We start from the raw sequence: 19,900 nt of genomic DNA, 5'->3' as shown, positions 1-19,900 counted from the left end.
CATAGGAGTGCGTGTGAATGGCGAATTGTCTGATCCTCTGTGTTAGCCCTGTGATAGACTGGAGACTTGTCCAGCGTGTACCCACTAGGGGACCAGTGTTTATAGTTGAGATGAGACATTTAAGACCTGTTTTGACTTTTTGGATTCAGTTCTATTTGAAAATCACAATGACTTTCCTTGTGGGATCAGTAAAGTATCTAAATAAATAAAGTAAGTAAAGTAATCTATCTATCTATCTACCTATCTATCTAAATAACCATAAAAAATTATCTATAGATGCTTCAACCACAGATCATTGCCATAATGGTGCAGAACATTTTCTAATTTATTTGCAAAAAAATTTTAAGGTCATTCTATTACAATAAAATTATTTAACTTTATTATTATTTATTATTATTTAATTATTTATTTGGATTATTAAAAACAACAGCATCAAGCCCACCTACAAAATAAACCAAAATGAAATAATAAATAAAACACACCTCTCTATATCAGTCCTCTGCAGGTGGAAACCAACGTTACTCAGGTGCCACAACAATTCAAGTGTTACTCTCACTTAATTACATTGCAGTAGGGTCAAAATCACAAAAGTTGAACAATTAAAGTAAAAAGGTAACAGAAATGAGTGAAGACTCATGACAATAAAACACGAACAGATTTAATAAATTCCAAACATAACTGCATGTTTCGTTCTTCACAAAACATTTCACACGATGTTCAAACAACGGGGCAGAGCTGACAAATTAAAAATACTAAACAATAAATTATCAGCTAACTGAAGTCTCTGTTGCGTCGATAAGGACCTTTTCTTTTTTCATAGTCAAACTCCATTGTGTGGAAAAGCTGTTTCGGGAGATGCAGAGCTACATCATCTGACCGTGGCCTTCGTCCCCACCACCTCCCGTTCTCACTCCTTCTGCTGCTGCTGCTCATCGGGCATCATCACCATCACCTCCCCTTTCATCACCACCTTGTCCTTGACCGAGCACGTCACGGCGATGAAGGCGAACGACATCTTCATCTTGCGGACCTCGGCCTCGGCCAGCACCTCCTCCCCGACGTAGAGCGGCGCCGGGAAGTGGATCTCCTGGTACAAGAAGACGCAGCCGCGGCCGGGCATCTTGGTGCCGAGCACGGCCGACATCAGGCCGTTGATGAGGACGCCGTGCACGATGGGCCTCTCGAAGGAAGTGGTGCTGGCGTAGACCGGGTCCAGGTGGAGGGGGTTGGTGTCGCCGGTCAGCTTGGCGAACAGCTCCAAGTCGCGGGCGAAGAAAGCTCTGGATAGAGAGGCTCGCTGGCCCACGTGGAGCAGCCGGCTTAGGGGAAGAGTCGCTGGGATGGAAGAGAGTCTTTTCCATAAGAAGCTCATCCTGATCAGTTGAGCTGCAGATCCCGACTGTTTCCCGTGAGCGCTAGAAGGAACGGAGACACCTGAAGGCAGCAAGAGAGGACGAGCGTTAACATTCAAGTTGTTTGTAAAGCACGAATACGTCTGGATCCATACGACTGCTGACTGGTGTAAACTCAATCAAAACGACTGTCGAATGTCAAAACGAAAGTGAAAAAAAATTAAGTCAACACCAAGAACTAATCAGCGACAGACGATGGGTGCGTGTTTTTCTCTATTTCACCCCTATTTCTTTATATGTGTGGCTGACAGCACAGATAATCTTCTTGGCAGTATGTGTGTGGGAGGGGCGGCTGATAGGAAGGAGGTCTTTCCTGACTGACCTGCAGCACTCTGAAGGCACAGGCCTGGTCCTGGTAGGAGCCCTGAAGAGTCAGGGAGCTCCACAGCTTTACCAAACCTCTGAAAACAAACAAGCACAAACAGGCAAGTTAGCTTCGTTACAGATGGTGTGAGATGCCGCTGATGTTGACTGAAGCTCACCTGCTGTGCACACGAAGATGAGCGGTCAGGGAGTTTTCATCGTACTTCAACACGTCAAAAGTCAACGCCGCTCCCACCTGAAGCACATGTACGGAAATTCATGAAGAAGATTAAAAAACTCTTCAGCGGTTCAGCGGCATCCTACTAAAGAGAAAAAGCCTCAAACACAACAACACGTCGTGTGCAGATAATTATTTCCATTATTAATTCCCCTGCTGTTAGTTTGTTTAATTAATTCAGCCAAACTTTATCTCATTGGATTTTGGGAAACCACGTGAACAGGCGTCACCGCCGCCTGCTGGTCTGGAGGAGTAACTGAATATGACTATCAGTGAGATTTTAAAAAACAAAACAAACAAAAAAAACACAAAAATATATAAAATAAAACATATATGTATTTTATCTTATATTTTATATTGCAGACATTTAAGACCTGGGTAGCACGGTGTTGTGGTAGTTATCACTGAGGCCTCATCTCTTGGTTCGACCAGGGCCTCTCTGTGTGGAGTTTGGTGATTCTAAATTGGCCATAGGAGTGAGTGTGAATGGCGAATTGTCTGATCCTCTGTGTTAGCCCTGTGATAGACTGGAGACTTGTCCAGCGTGTACCCACTAGGGGACCAGTGTTTATAGTTGAGATGAGACATTTAAGACCTGTTTTGACTTTTTGGATTCAGTTCTATTTGAAAATCACAATGACTTTCCTTGTGGGATCAGTAAAGTATCTAAATAAATAAAGTAATCTATCTATCTATCTATCTATCTATCTATCTATCTATCTATCTATCTATCTATCTATCTAAATAACCGTAAAAAATTATCTATAGATGCTTCAACCACAGATCATTGCCATAATGGTGCAGAACATTTTCTAATTTATTTGCAAAAAAATTTTAAGGTCATTCTATTACAATAAAATTATTTAACAAGATTATTAAAAACAACAGCATCAAGCCCACCTACAAAATAAACCAAAATGAAATAATAAATAAAACACACCTCTCTATATCAGTCCTCAGCAGGTGGAAACCAACGTTACTCAGGTGCCACAACAATTAAGTGTTACTCTCACTTAATTACATTGCAGTAGGGTCAAAATCACAAAAGTTGAACAATTAAAGTAAAAAGGTAACAGAAATGAGTGAAGACTCATGACAATAAAACACGAACAGATTTAATAAATTCCAAACATAACTGCATGTTTCGTTCTTCACAAAACATTTCACACGATGTTCAAACAACGGGGCAGAGCTGACAAATTAAAAATACTAAACAATAAATTATCAGCTAACTGAAGTCTCTGTTGCGTCGATAAGGACTTTTTCTTTTTTCATAGTCAAACTCCATTGTGTGGAAAAGCTGTTTCGGGAGATGCAGAGCTACATCATCTGACCGTGGCCTTCGTCCCCACCACCTCCCGTTCTCACTCCTTCTGCTGCTGCTGCTCATCGGGCATCATCACCATCACCTCCCCTTTCATCACCACTTTGTCCTTGACCGAGCACGTCACGGCGATGAAGGCAAACGACATCTTCATCTTGCGGACCTCGGCCTCGGCCAGCACCTCCTCCCCGACGTAGAGCGGCGCCGGGAAGTGGATCTCCTGGTACAAGAAGACGCAGCCGCGGCCGGGCATCTTGGTGCCGAGCACGGCCGACATCAGGCCGTTGATGAGGACGCCGTGCACGATGGGCCTCTCGAAGGAAGTGGTGCTGGCGTAGACCGGGTCCAGGTGGAGGGGGTTGGTGTCGCCGGTCAGCTCGGCGAACAGCTCCAGGTCGCGGGCGAAGAAAGCTCTGGATAGAGAGGCTCGCTGGCCCACGTGGAGCAGCCGGCTGAGGGGAAGAGCCGCTGGGATGGAAGAGAGTCTTTTCCATAAGAAGCTCATCCTGATCAGTTGAGCTGCAGATCCCGACTGTTTCCCGTGAGCGCTAGAAGGAACGGAGACACCTGAAGGCAGCAAGAGAGGACGAGCGTTAACATTCAAGTTGTTTGTAAAGCACGAATACGTCTGGATCCATACGACTGCTGACTGGTGTAAACTCAATCAAAACGACCGTCGAATGTCAAAACGAAAGTGAAAAGAAATTAAGTCAACACCAAGAACTAATCAGCGACAGACGATGGGTGCGTGTTTTTCTCTATTTCACCCCTATTTCTTTATATGTGTGGCTGACAGCACAGATAATCTTCTTGGCAGTATGTGTGTGGGAGGGGCGGCTGATAGGAAGGAGGTCTTTCCTGACTGACCTGCAGCACTCTGAAGGCACAGGCCTGGTCCTGGTAGGAGCCCTGAAGAGTCAGGGAGCTCCACAGCTTCACCAAACCTCTGAAAACAAACAAGCACAAACAGGCAAGTTAGCTTCGTTACAGATGGTGTGAGATGCCGCTGATGTTGACTGAAGCTCACCTGCTGTGCACACGAAGATGAGCGGTCAGGGAGTTTTCATTGTACTTCAACACGTCAAAAGTCAACGCCGCTCCCACCTGAAGCACATGTACGGAAATTCATGAAGAAGATTAAAAAACTCTTCAGCGGTTCAGCGGCATCCTACTAAAGAGAAAAAGCCTCAAACACAACAAGACATCGTGTGCAGATAATTATTTCCATTATTAATTCCCCTGCTGTTAGTTTGTTTAATTAATTCAGCCAAACTTTATCTCATTCAGCCACATGCAGAAGAGCATAAGAAGGACCGGGTCACTCGGGTGAAGTATATGGCTTCACCTCCAGGTTATTAAGGGTTAGCAGAGTCAAATAAAAGGTGGGTAAATTGTGCTCGATAAATGACAATGGTTAAAGCTACAACGCAACTTCCAACTGATCTGTCTTGTTTAGTAGAGGAGCTGCCTTGTTTAATACAGTAGCTTCACCTGCTATTAAACCTTAATATTGATGACGCACGTATGGATAGGTATCAAGAACCACAGTGAATGCCGACCAAATTCATCTTGCAGATAAATAGTTAATGGTCTTTTATTTACATAGTGCACACACACACATTGACAAGGTGATAGTGGCTTGGAGCATCAGATGAACCCAGACCCACAAGCGTTTTCTCAGGAGGGATCATGCACTAGCTATATTTTTATGTGCTGTTTGCTTCAATCTGAGACGTTTGTGGTGGGAAAATACATAAGAGTGACCAACTGTCAGCTACAAAGAAATGGATGACTTGAGTTGACCATGTCTATGATCTCACCTCTCCATACAGACTGTGCAGGCCCGTGATGATGAACTGCTTCAGTTCTACAGCACTCAGTCTGGTTGTCTCATCCTCCAGTACACTAAACACAGAAACAACGTCCTGGTATTAGAGCGAGCGACAGATGTGTTCGACTTGATTAAAGACAGTGAAACACAAAACAAACGGTCACTTACAGGCAGACCTTCAAGTAGTGGTACGGCGAGGCGTTCTTCAACACAACCCGCTGGTAAACAAATTCTTCCTTCTTATCGTCGTGACTCATTCTACTGGAGCATCAGTGGATCTGTTCACTCATCCGCAAAACACTGGAGACATTAAAGAACAGGTCGACAGGTCAACAGTTGGAGCGTGTTTGTTGTTATAGGGTCGATAAAAGCCAACGTGACGTCTTCACATGTTTTATTTTGTCACAGTGACAGTCAAAGATACAAATATTGTTATTTTACTGCCAATTTAATGTAATTTAACTCAAAATTATTTTTCCAAATTCTTTTGTAATACATATGTATTTTCTAAGACTGTATGTTTGAGAAACAAATAAATAAAAGGAAATAATCAGCATATCAGTCACTAATAGGTTGCAGCCATAGACTGTATTAATAAATAAGATAATTTCTGTGAACAAAGAAATAAAATTAAAGGTGTTATTAATGTTTAAGCTGGACAAATACAAACTTGCTGTTCATACAGAATTTACAAACACTGAATTCACATTATAAAAGCCTCTTTTTTCAGTTATTTTTTACACATACACACAAAAAAGAAAACAATAAGCTTGGTTAGCAAGACAGTCAGCTAAAACCCAGAATAAACGTAAATACTTCAACATTTTTGTCAATATTATTTGCAGACTCCACACGTCTGAAATTCTATGTAAACAGGATTAGACACCTTGTAGCTTCAACCTTTGCAGAATGAAACTACGACATAAGGTCAAACAGTAGCTGGGTGAGGACGCTAGCCTAAGCTATGCTAGCTGCTCAACGACTAACAGCCAGTACACTCTATCTGTTATTTGAGATTATATACAATTAAAGAAGAAGCATTTCACTCACCAGCAACATCAGCGTGGACCAGTGGAAGCGTGTCAAGAAGCTGTAAGCGTCCATGAAAACTTTCAACCCGCACTTCCGCCCCTCCACACCGGCGCATGCGCACACACGAAAGAGGAGGGGACTAAAACAAGAGGTATCACTCCGTTACAAATACCGAAAAACAACGAATTACGATGAGTCCATATTTGTTTTTGTCAATTAATAGCCTTCATTTGATGGCAACATTTGACAATTGATAGAAGCAATTAAATAAAAGCCAGACTTTCAAATATTTAGAAAGATAATCTCTCCAACAAAGCACAATATTGGAACATTAAGATATTGATTGATTTTCACGGATTGTAATAACGTCTGAAAGAAAAACAATGTGAAGTTGAGGTGGGACTTAATGTAGAAACTGATTCTAGCAAAATAAGCAGCAACATTCTTTTATCTGCACTTACACTACAGTGGTGAAATGTGTTGCGTTCAGGTATTGCAGGACAAATTCAAAATTTCAACATTTCTTATTTAATGTTTGCTTTTTTTATCTTCTGTGTACACAGCCATTAAACTGTCAGTTGCTGCAACACTGCAAATTTCCCCACTGTGAGTTAAATAAAGGATTGTCTTATCCTTCATGTGAAATAATGACAATAAAAATGTGCAGCCATTATCTCCTCTCTATTTTGATTCTTTGCACTTCTGATGGGCCAATAGTACACGTGCTGTAGATATATATCTTATAAAGTTTTGCTGTTTTGGCTGAATTCAAATAAATATTCAATATATTTTTTCCTTCAGTTGAGTAAAAAAAAGTCAACAGTCAAAGTCAGTAAAACCAGTTTTAATCCTGTAGTCCATGAAGGTGTTCAAATTAGCAGTATCCACATAGTTAATAAAAATCACACATAAATCAGACAAATCATTGACATTCAGTGGCTTACATGTTTTGTGAGTTGTGTGTTTTCTGAATGTTACTGTACTTTTTTGTAAAGTTAAATATTCTGTCTCAGACGTAAATGTTACTCATAAAAAGTCACTGAAAGACTGTAATACAGGTTTCTACAGTTTTCTGAAAGAAAATGTGCAAAATTCAAACATGGAATGATATTAGATAACCCTGACGTCTAAAACTGTGAGCAGCTCCTGTGTAACACTGTGCGTGAACCAACATCATAAAAACTTCAGGAATATCTTTGTATAAATCTCTTTTATCAATCTATGAAATCACCACAGCTTCATAACTGTACATCATCTTCATCCTCCATTGTGAGGTTGGGGATCGGTGTTTTTTAAGTGTAAACTTTTTCTTCAGGAAAGTTTCTTTGTCTTTTCGTCGCTGACTTCTTGCGCAGACATGAAGTCTATGATGAGCTTGGCGGCTTTTCTTGGTCGTTCCAACACCACAGAGTGACCACAGTTGTCCAGTAGGTCCACCTGACAGTGTGGCAGCGACTTCTGAATCACTGTGGCCCCAGAAGCATCCAGCACCTGAGACAGAGAGGAGCAGCTCGTAATGACACTGTGTAGATTTACGGTGCTCTCAGATCATGTTCATGAGAAAAGTCCTTATGCATGTCCCTCTAAGAATTCATCAGTCATGCACATGACTTCCCATGTCATAACCACAAGCTCTTGACTTGCACTTTAAGGCAGCAACAGGTAGCAGTCATGCTAGAGACATACTTTGGTTAATGCTGGCCAGAAATAATATTTGTAATCAGCAAGAAGTCATTTGTCCTTTGGGCCATCAAATAGACGCTTGTGCTCTTATTTATAGGACGGGAGGTTGTTCAGACAAAATATTTGGTGTTGAAGTAGTAACGTCGACCATAAGTTGTGAAAACACAGCCACCAAGGTTGACTTGTGTTTCGTATCAATAACCAAATGTTTGCATACAACATGCTAAACTACTGAGAAGTTACACTTGCTAAATATCAAGATGTTAGCTTCAGTTATTAAAATAAACTGTTTTACATTTTGTTACACATTGGGTGACTTTATTATAATATAAATAAATAATCCCAGTGTCCACATATGAGGATGTCATATATATATATATTGGACAACTACTACTTCCTGTTTAAAGATGATGCTTAGTTTTTATACTTAGGTCCTTCTAATCCCAAATACATTGGAGAAATTAAAAAAATATCTAGTTTCTTTATGACATTGCTGTGTTGATTTTTATTTACCTGGTCTGCCTTTCCCCAGATCACCTGCAGGGGCGGCTTGATCAGATGCAGGTTTTCTTGCAGCGAGTAACGAGACTTCTCCCCGGCGACCTCCATGAACACTGCGCACAAATACACAGTGTACAAACACAGTCAATAAACTACAGCAAAATGTACTACGTGTGGTTATATATACATAGTTTACATGGAAGGTAAATTTAAATGAAGGTTGTCATAAACATAGCTTCCTTCACCAATGTATTTTCGCTCATGCCTTTTTTCTGCCTAGTTTCCACAAATTGACAGCAAGTTGGTTTTAATTTAAAGGAGGAAGATTGATGTTCAGTTTTGTGTGAAATCCCTTTTGCCAATTAAGTGAATTGCAGTTCCTCAAATATCCACTTGAGGCAGCCTCCAAAAGCTAGTCAATCCCACACACTGTATAAAAATAGACGATCACTTCCTCCCATTGTTCAAACTGATGCTAGTTTCCCGTGTTTTCATTTAATTAATACTCCACTCCTCCTCCTCCTCTATCTCCAGCAGCTCCGAATAAAACAAAACTTCTCACAAAAATTGACACCTGAACATTCATCAGCATTATATTACCCCCTAAAATGGCAGAAATTATCGTTAAAAAAATGTATTTAAAGTGTATGTGTTTTAGATTTAATACTGCAGGCAGCCACTAGGGGGAGCTACACGTGCTTTGGCTTCACTTACAGGAAGCGGTCATGACGTCCACTTTTTATACAGTCTGTTGTCAGTCCTCACAAACCTCTAATATACAAAAAATGTTTTGATCTCTGTACTTAAGTTTCTTCATTCTCTCTCCTGTACATGAGATGAATTTTCAGATAGCTCACTCAAAGTTATTTATACTTAAGGCATAAACAGTGTCAAAAGAAAGTGCTTGTCTCATGGAGATGGAGGATGTATTTACACCCGCCAAACTGCTGGTCATGAAATGATCATACACAGTTTAAAACAGTCATCACAATCTATAGCCATGGTGATATAACACAGGAACAGCGGCGAAGGAGTAAAGAAGAGAAGAAGTGACTCACTCTCTCTGTAGAACCCGTTGTCTGGGATCCTGTTGTCAAGGAGACCTCGCAGGATCTGGCAACACAAACAGACACCCACACATTACGTACGTTATGAAAACATCAGGTACTGTCTGTAGAGCATTAACAGGGTTGTACTGATCCAGTAACATGGTCATTATTAAAAAACATCAAAACCCACAAGTACACAACAAAAGCTGTGAAAGAGGACAACTGGACTTGTTTCAGCTTGTTGTTTGGTGCACCTACACACACATGCAAGAGGGCTATGTGCAACAGTAGGTTATGTAAGTGCAATACATTTAGGTACATTTGAGTTATATGCATCTTCTAGGTTATGTACAGTCTGGGTCTTGGGTATTTCTCCTTTCCTGTCATGGTCACTACTTAAGTGATACATTGGAATCACTTTGTCTTTCCCTTTTATTTGTTTGTCCAACTAAATTGTTTGGGTATGGGTATTTATTGCTCAGTCCATATTTTGTAAATAAAATTCAAAACCGTTCTCGGTTTAACATGACTTCAGCAGACTGATAGCTTGTTATCTTTTGGTGTTATTAGCAACTAAATAGTGATTTTTTGCCAAACTGGAAATGAAGATTTAATTACAGAGACTCAAACTCCCACTCTGCTAAAACCTCTTGTCACCCCCATGTTTTCCGGATCCACCGCTGCAGGGAGCACAGTCCTGTACCTGTCGGTGGAGTTTGGGGGGCGTGTAACAGCAGAGTTTCAGCATGGACTCCAGCTCCTCTTGAGTGGAGGGAATGAGAGCGATCGAACCCTCCTGCCCACTCTCCTGGAGCTCCTTTAAGCGTCTGATGAACTCGGAGTCCGCGGGGGGATCCAGGCCTGGAGGACAGAGAGGAGGAGGAGGGAGCATCAACTACGCCTGCTTCATCACCATCAAACATCAAAGAGGTCAGACATCTGCTGAGTTTACCTGCTGGACACAACAGGGAGACACTGCACAGGTGATCGGGGTAACGGGCAGCATACACACCGGCAACGTTCCCACCCATTGATGTGCCGACGAGGTGGAAGGGTCTTTTATCCATACCGATGCTCTGCACAAACTGCACAGACACAGATGGAGAGGGGTTGTCTATGTCATCTCGGGGGCTTCTGTGCATCGTCTCCATTTATAACACAAGAAACTGTCTCCGAGCACATCTTTCTGTTGTTGTCCACAATGTTACCAAACCTAGAAACCCCACTGGGATTACAAGAGTTCAAGAAACTGAACCCGTATTGTGGATTTTGTGGTTCTGTTTGTGAATGAACTGATCCACAGGTCTGCAAATACAGAGTCATGGACCAGTCGTTAGGAGAGGACATGATAGAATACCCTGAGAAATTAAGATACAACATTACAGAATAATTATGTGATAACTATTCATTTATTTGACATGGCCTGGTCTGTCTGGGCTGCACCTTCTCTCGCCACAAGGGGGCGCTCAATGGCAAGCATTTTAGAGATGCTGTAGATCAGAGGTCTTCAACGTTTTTCAGGCCAAGGACCCCTAAACTGATGAGAGGTTAAGTAGGGACCCCCTACCTACCTACTATATGTGTTTTACATTTAACTCGGCCTATTTATAAATATACATTATTATTATCATTTTTCATTCAGTATTAGGCTATTCAAATAATACACAGGTTGAAATGTTCATTTTTTAAAATTTCAAATGTGCCACAGTAGGGTGGTCATGCACCTGCCACAAACATAAACTTACATATATCTGTATCTATATAATATTGCTGCGTGTTTCTGGATTTCACCTGCGGACTGAATAGGCTCTCGGCCAATGTCTTATCAACCAAAGATTTTGCGACCACCTTGCAGTACCTCCACAGATCTCCTAGGGGTCGCGGACCCCATGTTGAAGACCTATGCTGTAGACATTAGTTCCTACTCGATTGTTATGTGTAAAGTCTATAGTATGAAAATTGTTATTTACAACAGTATGTGAAATCACATAATTATTTTTGGAAATTATTTGTTAATCAATTCAAATTGTTTTCATTATTAATCATTAACACAATCCTTTTGATTTTCTTATAAATATTTTGAATATACTGTAGATTTCTCTGATATTATAGATTATGTGTGATACACTGAGAGCCTCTAGATTCCTGCTGCCACATTAGGGATTAATAAAGTATCCATCTTTCTATCTAGACAGACTGGATTTAGACTAATTACAGTGAGGTGTTTATGTCATACAAAGATGACTGAACAGAAAGGAGATATTTTAAGACCTGTCTTGAAATAACACCTATTGCACCAGGTGTAACACTATTTCTACAAGTAAATCTAAGAGTCAGGGATTGGTGTGAAATGAAATGCAGTCCTCTCATTTAGAGGGTTCGTTTTAGCGAGGGTTCAGGTTGTGTGCGATGCAGACTGAAACTAACTGATGTTGCACGGATCTCCGTCATGAGGCCGACGCATCACGAGTGCGCTGAATATTCGAGGACGGACGGTGACAGTGCACACAATCAGATCAATACTTTTTCTTGTTTCACTACCAGACTCACTTCTTGGGTCTTCAGCTCTACAGTCATTTTCATTTTCGTGTTGTAGGGGGTTTCACATCTTCAGATTTTTTGAAGCCGTCTGTTACGTCATGAACGTCAAGTCAACACTAATAAAAACACAGTAGAAACTAATGCTTTGCAACAATAAAATCTATATTCTTGACTGAATACATATGCTGAGAACATACAGCTCATGTGCTACATACTGTGTGTTTCAGATATGTATAGCCTGTATAAAAATAGGCTGCAACTCAGCACCATCAATAGAATTCAATAATACTTCACAGCGTGTTGGCATGTACACAGAGAAGCCTTCTCTGTGTACTGCAGCTACAGCTAATGCATATTTTGCATGTCACGGTAGAATTGGTTTCATCTTCAGTGAAGTATTTCCACTCTTCTCGAAGGCGTCCATGTTGTTACTGTCACGTGTTCAGTGGCTGGTCGACATGATGCTTAAAGCGTCATGACGCAGCAGTAAAACAGACTAGTCTGTAGAACTGCTACAGTGGCGTCACAGAAAACACCAGAAAGAGCAAACTACTCTGATACACACCTGGTTGATTCGGCTGACCTGACCGTGGATGCTGTAATCCTCGACCCCGGTGCGACTCGTGCCGTTGTGTCCTGGCATGTCCACACACACCACATGCTGGTCTCTAGGGAGGTACTAGAAGACAGGAAAAAAAAAACATGACCCATGAGCCACCACATCTTTACTGAACATTTCAGTTAATCTGATGGACCACATGGTTTGTTACACAGAACAGACTATTATGTCTATTATTGTCTTTTATACACATTTGTTCCAGGAACTACATCAATGGATTCCTTTATTTTGCTAAATGCTAATCCATTAAACACTCTACACCGCTTAAATAAGTGTCAGTATAAAACTCTCAGAGCGCCGACTGAACAAATGTTTTACTTTTGAGTGTACACTCCTGATTGATGCTAATTTCCCACGATGCAATGCGCTAGCTGAGAACTGTGAAACCTTGACGCTGCAGCAACCAACCCTCTATATCATGGAAAGAGTTCATCCTTCCTACTTGTCTTCTGTCATCTTTTCTATCTCCATTTTGTTCTGCACTCAACCTTCTTCTTTGTCACAACTGCGCGCACCTAATGAGATAAACTCCGTCCGTCCGTCCGTCCGTGTCGGGCTGCGTGTTACCTTGACGAGGGGCAGCCACATGTCCTTGCTGGCGGAGAAACCGTGCAGCAGTAGCAGTGAGGGCGCGGCGCCCCCCGGCGTCCCGCGGCTTGAATAACAGAAGCGGTAACTTCCGCTGTGGGAGTAGCGGACCACCAGCCCCAGCCGACGACGCCAGTACCTACAGACGAGGACCAGAGCGAAACTGTTTAAAAAGCTTATCTGCAGCACTTTAAGGAGGTCAATTCCAAAAGTAGAATCCCACTAGCGGACAAGAGTGCGCTCTGTTTGTCATTATGAAATTATGAAATCAGATTTCATGATTCATTTAAACATCCGGCAAATGAGCATATTTCGGGAATCTATGTGTAACCTCTTATTTCATAATGACTCTTTTCATATTAGGTTTCATAAGATTTTCCTTCTTTTTTATTTTATTTTTTTTAATTAAGATTGACCTCAGGGGTGGAAAACAAACATCTTCTATATTTTGAGCTACATAAAGAAGTCTCTTCTACTCTATCAATAAGTAGAGATAGTGATAATCAGTAATACAGAGGTTATATATGAAAACGTTAACACAGACTATGCTACTGTACTATTACGTCCCTGATTTCAGTTTGAGTGATGACTTTACAGCGTTTTCTAACTTCATTTTATACGCCTGTCACAGTGCTACATTCAAACGCACTATTATGTGACAGTGACTCAGCACTGCGACCGCTCAAGAGAGTTAAAACGCAATTATTCTGCAAGCAGTCAGCATGGTGGTTCATAAAGACATCTTTAAAAATACCTTTTATCCCCTCTGCAATAACCACCCTTAACAAACATAAATAGACTCATGCTGCTGTTAACATCCTGCTCCTTTTTGTTATCATAATGGTTGTCCTTTAAATGTTTTTATGAGCCTGTCACAGGGTTTCTGTCACTTGTGACAGACAATAAAGTTTATCTTGTCTTTTCTCATTTCAAGTGCAGAAAAAGCCCAGGAGGAAAGGTCGTAATAAAATAATTGTGTGTTGGAGAAAAGTGGCACGGGAGCAGTAGATTGTAAATACACCTGTGACCTTTGGCACAAAATTATTGTTATCATATAATTTGCAGCCATCACGATTAGTATTTTATTTGCATTAACCCAACGCCTCACCCGCAAAGGAGCGTGGGTGAGGCTTTGTCCTCTGGAGACAGTTAAAGTACATTTAAAGAAAGCCTGTTGGGTGGTTTGGTTGCTTTGGACAAAACAGGTGCTTTTGTTTCTACTCATACCTTGTGTTAAAATAAGAGAAACTATTAGTGGAATGAGATAAATACCACAAAAGGGAAAAAATATATCCACTCTGACTGGTTCTCTTTCTGTGTGGTTTGTGTCTTTACCAGTTGTAGGCTCTGATGAGAATCCCAGGCCAAAACAGGAAGGAGGTGACGAAGGTGAGCACAGGCAGAAGCAAAACACCTCCGGCTAGTATTATCGTTTTAGCCCCACTCAGCTCCATCTCAGCACACTCCTTTAAAAACAAGACCAAAATTGTAGTTCATGCAGCTCAGTTTCTAAATGTCTGGACAAACAGAACATGGCATTTTGTTTTTGCTTTTGCCCATGTTTTCCCAAAATACCATTAGAATACAGCTATTTACACGTGTTATACGGGTATAATAACCTTGGAATTCATTGGAATTTTTGCAACAGTGCAAACCGTAACCTAACTATGGTAATCCAAATTGGGATTGTGCAAACATGCCGCTCGCGAGTCATTCAGTTTAAAAGGCTTAACCAGAGGCTACAAAAATACCTGTGATTTAACTGTTTACATCACTAATTATTCTAAGCCTGTGTTTCAACGTGTTAAACAGAAAACCTGCTCAACAAAAATGGACAGGTGGAGATCAAAAGACCAGAAAGTTAAAAACTGCTGCTGAGTTGCATTGTTTAAAATGTCCTGTAGATTTCGGCGACAGATCAACACAAGTAATTTAAGGGTCGTGACAAACCAATTAATGGTCGGCCAAGGTTTATGCTGGGCCGTCTGTTTGTGTCTGTTTGGTCCTACTTTTTGCAGTGTGTACACTGTTAGCACTAGTTGGATCTCTGTTGGCGACTTTTTGTATGGTTGAATACAGACTACCGCCAACTGCTTTTATGGAGCAAGTACAAGAATGTAGGTGCTAGTTGGTCATTGACTGCAGTCTTTGTGATGTGTTCAGATTACAGATCGACCAGGAGGGAAATAGCCCAGTATTTCCATTTTTTATTGGTGTCAGTATAGGCCAATACATGGATGTGTTCGCCGTTGTATATTTTTTTTCTCCTGGCAAGATTTGGAGACGCTGAGGACCTGGACAGCCCATACATTGGACAGCCCATGCATTGGACAGCCCATACATTGGACAGCCCATGCATTGCCCTTCCCCTGCTGTCAGAATACCTGCAGCTAGAAGCTGGAAAATGCTCATACTCATAGGTGCATCGAGCACCCTTAAAAATAAGAGTTTTTCTTTTGATTATTTATGTATTTATTTTTAACAACTTTTACTGTTGCTGTTAAGTAGGAGTTTGCTAGCTGATGTTTTTTTTACCCTCTCTCTGGCAAGTTCATAGTGCAGGTTGTCAATCAACCATGTTCCACAGTTTATATTGGAGCTGTTGCGCTGTTGTTAAGCTTTTGGTAGGAACATGTGTTGATGTTAAAGCCAAGGTGTAAGATCAATACTACCTGCAAGCTAAACATACGTTGCTGACCCTAAAATTCTTGTTTTGGTTAAATTGAAACTTGTAACATTTGTTACCATTGTGTCATTTTTATCATGTAGATGGAGGGAGAATAAGGCAGCAGGTATCGGCCATCAACCAAAATTGATCACTATCGGTATCGGCCCTAAAAAATCCATAGATCTCTAGTTCAGGTGCAACTTTTTGAGCTAAAAACAGACAATGAAAATCAGTTGGCTTTCGACACTGCTAGGTCTTTGACGCTCCGCAAACACACAAAGTCGACACTAAAGAACAGGTCAGAATATTCTGCCTGGCAAACACGTACATAAATGTCTGGACCTGCGTGAAAAGAAATGATCATTCTGGGAAACTGGGACACAAGGAGTAGATAAATGTTGTACAGCTGTGACCTCCCCCTGAGTCATGTTGATAAGTTGGTTTACACTTTGTTCATTCTATATCAGGGGTGTCAGAAGCGGCAGAATCAAAGTAATGCAACACAGTGAGTGAGTGGATAAATGAGCGAACACAGTGGATGAATATTTCTTCACAGAGAACAAGGGGAAGTGTGTGAAACTGTAACGGTAAAACAGACAATGACACTATGAAACCAAACTTCAACGTCAAAAATCTGAAGCTCCACAAACATACTGCTAGCTAAACACAGGGAATGCTACCACAGCCAGTCCCCAGGACTCACTGTCCTCAAACCTTTCTCAAATGGTGACTTCATAAAAGAGTAGGCTACCTCAGAGATTTAATATCTCTGTACAAAAGCCGGCATTCAGCAAAATTACATCTATACAAGTAAGTCTAGAAACACAGTTGCAAGGCGAACTGAAGGCTTTATATTACATTACACTTTACAGAAAAGCAGGTTGAGAACGAGAACGACCGGCAGTTATCTCTGTGATGTCCTTCACATCTCAACGACCAAACTTCCTCCTGCTCAGCCAACCGTGCACGGATGGTGATGGTGTTATGAAAAACTTCCCGCATTTAATGTTCAGGTTAGGTAAACATGTAAAACGTGGATACTGTTTAATATATATTTTTTTCTTCACATTCACTTAAATCATCAATGTTTTGGTTTTGGTTCTTAGATGCTCTCAAAGATTCCTGTTGGATTTAAATGCTGGAAATACATGTAGGCTACCTAATGTATGCTCCCTAAGCTGCTGTGTCAACGTGCATTTACCTTAAGGAGGTTAAATGAAGGTTTCATCTTATCTTATCTTATCCTACTTCACTTTGCAATAGTTTTGTACAACGTACAACACTGTGTGTGACTGTAACATAGTGGCATGGTTGTTACAGGAAATAAGTAGTAAGAATGAAAGCTTAGCAGAAACCGGAAACCAGGTAAAAATAAAATGTTGAGAAAACTTTAAAATTTATACTGAGGCTTTGACGGTGGATCCGCAAATAAAAGTCAGACTACCGTGCACCGCGGGTAATCTAAACTTTGATCGTTGACATGCACACAGCAGGTTTCAAAGAAACGGTCGGACTCTAAAGACGCGTAAAGACGTTCATTTTAAAGGTATAACGCATGTCTATGTACAGTATGTATAGCTATCACCTGTGCACGCGCAGAACACCTCACCTGTCCACCGTCCTCTTGGATCTGTCCCTACCGGCTGCCCTTCGTTCAGGCCACTCCTGCTCCTCTTTCACCCAAATTACGCAACAGCCTTTTATCTGCACTTAAAGGGGAAACGACGCAGTGGGTTGTGCTGCGTTCAAGTACCGCCGGAAATATCCTGTAAAGTGGTTCAGTCCAATTCATTTTGATTTATACAGCTGATACATAGATTGATTTAGAAACTTTACAGACCCTGAAGCCCCCAAAGCAAAGAAGGAACTCCCTTTTAACTCATTTAGTTCAGGGGACACATACAGCTCAATTTGATCTCAAGCTGACTGGACCAAATTTTGTTGTTAAGTCCACAACTAAAAAACTAAAAAAAGCAGTCACTTTTATTGAAAATAAAAGTGCAGTTAATGTGTTCTATGTAATTGCTGCACTTTACACATTCATCTCTCATGTGTCGGTTTTTGCCCTCGGGGTCATATGTTTGATATCCCTAGTGGAGAATCTAATCAAATTACCAGATACAGCTCAGAGACAGATAATAGATATAACTGCATGATCCATAAAACTGATAGTGACAGTAGAACTTCTACCACAGGTGAGTTAGCTGCTATATTGACTGAATATAAGAGGCATCATAGGCAGGCTGATGAGACCACAACAACAGATGAGTAGTATGAAGCCCCACAGGTCAGAAACACATAACTTTAAGCCAGAGACACTCACAAGTAGACGGAAGAGGAGGAAGGGAGGGACACACAGTTACTGACATGCTAGCACACAATGCTTAAGTTGTAAGAGTGAAGAAATTAGGTGAGAAATTAGAGGACATGTGCATGCTGTGAGGGAGAACAAAGTAGAGGACAGGTGGTGAAATTCATCTCATGAGTGAAATCAAAAATAATGAATACAGCCACATGAGGGAGCCACATACTCTGTCTGTACCGCATGAAGTGCAGCTAGTTCAGGTAAAACATAAAGTGAACTGGGGTACAAAGCACATTTATTACAGATGCTGCTTTTATTTAGTGTAAGATGGTTTATGTGTGACACTGTGTACACCCACAGGACTTAAAGAGTAGATGAGGACACTATTTTACTGCCTGTGTGTGTGTGGTTCTGCAGCTGCACAGTAGCGCAGAGGAAAGTGCGTGGTTCTGCAGCTGCACAGTAGCGCAGAGGAAAGTGCTCCAGGTGGTCATAAAGACCGCCCAGAGAATCAGCGTAATAAATGCTGCTGGAGCATAATTAATTCATCTTCCCAAGGGATTGTGCAAGTAACTGTGGAATGCAGATGTCTATAAAAAGTCAGCGAGTGGCAATTATTTATCACTGGTTATTTTCTTGCTGTTAAACTGCCCCAACAGAGTCATTATGGTGCAGATTAGCAGAGTTAAAACCTTCATATTTTAAACAGTAACTAAGAATCATTTTGTACTTTTATTATTGCTCATTTCTCATCATCGCCACTTAATCTGATGTCGATTTATTAGCAAATGAAGCTAATTAGCTGATGATCATAGTAACACTGTGTATTTTAGCTCTGTGTCTGGACTGTGTTCACCAGTTGGTCACTAACACATTCTTTCTGCTGAGAGTTTTCCCTAAAAACAGCAGCCTGACGTGTTGTTAAGTAAGTTGATTGCAGTGGATGTGTCACATAAAGTCAGGATGAGACTTTTTTCTTACTCTGGATGAGAAACAGATCCCTTTTTTTTTTTATCCATATTAGGTATTTCACGTTGGATAATTTGTGTATAGAACCAGAACCAGATTGCGGATGATGCTATTAAAGGCCATAAAACGTTGCAGATCAAACAAAATTGCCTCACTCTGGAACTAAAAATATCCTCTTCGCGTTTTTCTTTCATGGTTCAGGAAGGTGACGCAACTGACCGGGAACGTCGGCGCAGAAACCACGGGAATACCTCACATTCCTGTTGGGAGTAGGTCAGTGAGGAATGGGATGATTTCAACAACTGTAAAGCCAGGGAAAAAATTAAAAGGAAAAAGTGTATGCCATGAGGTATTTGTGCTTATTAAAGCTAAATATTAGTAATATATAAAGCTAGATATTGGAACTTAGAATAAGTAGACAGATTTTTCATGTTTGATTTAATCATTTAACTTGTTTGTTACTTTTTTAAAATAAATCATATACTAAAGAATCTGTTATGACAAGACAGCGTCGTCTGTCAAACTGTAGCCTTTATTCAAACCATCAATAAGCAGATAAATCTCTTCCCACTACCTGTGATCATTTTGAGGCAAAAAAAAACATCAAAACACATCAGCATGATATGTCCTATTTAAAAAAAAAAAAAAAAAAAAAAGCACCCACTGTGTTTCAGTTTTAGGAGTCACTGTATGTTTCTAGAACAAAAACGCATTAAATTTAAATGGGAATCCCTATAAATAGCAAATAATAGAAATATTGAAGATAGCATCAAGCTCCATGAGCTGTAAGGCTAATTTTTTTTTTCCTCCATGTTGTTTCCAATTGACGTTTTAGAA

At 40.8% G+C, this 19,900-nt stretch overlaps 2 protein-coding genes across 6 annotated transcripts; both read right to left on the bottom strand.

Annotated features, from left to right (window-relative positions):
- Positions 1-636: 636 nt before the first annotated feature.
- On the bottom strand, positions 637-6,266 carry rpp14 (ribonuclease P/MRP 14 subunit). 4 transcript variants are annotated; one of them, XM_047584076.1, is made up of 6 exons: positions 6,159-6,266; positions 5,277-5,408; positions 5,098-5,182; positions 1,895-1,971; positions 1,735-1,813; positions 1,225-1,434 (listed from the first exon to the last, which is right to left on the bottom strand). In XM_047584076.1, the coding sequence occupies exons 2-6, from the start codon at positions 5,363-5,365 to the stop codon at positions 1,378-1,380; spliced, it is 387 nt and encodes a 128-aa protein (XP_047440032.1). In that variant the 5' UTR covers positions 5,366-5,408; positions 6,159-6,266; the 3' UTR covers positions 1,225-1,377. The 4 variants fall into 4 exon arrangements, with proteins under 4 accessions (XP_047440030.1, XP_047440032.1, XP_047440029.1 ...); XM_047584075.1 differs by lacking the exons at positions 1,225-1,434; positions 1,735-1,813; positions 1,895-1,971 and adding exons at positions 3,638-3,844; positions 4,145-4,223; positions 4,305-4,381; XM_047584074.1 differs by lacking the exons at positions 5,098-5,182; positions 5,277-5,408; positions 6,159-6,266 and having other exon boundaries at positions 637-1,434; positions 1,895-1,968.
- Positions 6,267-6,969: 703 nt separating this feature from the next.
- Positions 6,970-17,513, bottom strand: LOC125007360 (monoacylglycerol lipase ABHD6-like). Of its 2 annotated transcripts, none has more exons than XM_047584122.1 (9): positions 17,399-17,513; positions 14,457-14,587; positions 13,101-13,260; positions 12,480-12,593; positions 10,326-10,458; positions 10,077-10,234; positions 9,383-9,437; positions 8,337-8,437; positions 6,970-7,631 (listed from the first exon to the last, which is right to left on the bottom strand). In XM_047584122.1, exons 2-9 carry the CDS (start codon positions 14,573-14,575, stop codon positions 7,452-7,454), a joined length of 1,020 nt encoding a protein of 339 aa, XP_047440078.1. In that variant the 5' UTR covers positions 14,576-14,587; positions 17,399-17,513; the 3' UTR covers positions 6,970-7,451. The 2 variants fall into 2 exon arrangements, with proteins under 2 accessions (XP_047440078.1, XP_047440079.1); XM_047584123.1 differs by lacking the exon at positions 17,399-17,513 and adding an exon at positions 17,375-17,396.
- Between the last annotated feature and the right edge of the window lie 2,387 nt (positions 17,514-19,900).

Source organism: Mugil cephalus, chromosome 4, assembly GCF_022458985.1.
Source record: "Mugil cephalus isolate CIBA_MC_2020 chromosome 4, CIBA_Mcephalus_1.1, whole genome shotgun sequence".
Taxonomy (NCBI): Eukaryota; Metazoa; Chordata; class Actinopteri; order Mugiliformes; family Mugilidae; genus Mugil; species Mugil cephalus.
Note: the sequence above shows the minus strand (reverse complement) of the source record. Positions and strands in the feature narration are given on the sequence as shown.

Coding starts and splice junctions, on each gene's coding strand:
- LOC125007360 (XM_047584122.1), bottom strand. CDS start 14,575: ATGGAGCTGAGTGGGGCTAAAACGATAATACTAGCCGGAGGTGTTTTG. Junction 10,235..10,325: donor CTCCCTGTTGTGTCCAGCAG/GTAAACTCAGCA, acceptor TCTGTCCTCCAG/GCCTGGATCCCCCCGCGGAC. Junction 8,438..9,382: donor CAACGGGTTCTACAGAGAGA/GTGAGTCACTTC, acceptor ATTTGTGCGCAG/TGTTCATGGAGGTCGCCGGG.
- rpp14 (XM_047584073.1), bottom strand. CDS start 3,782: ATGAGCTTCTTATGGAAAAGACTCTCTTCCATCCCAGCGGCTCTTCCC.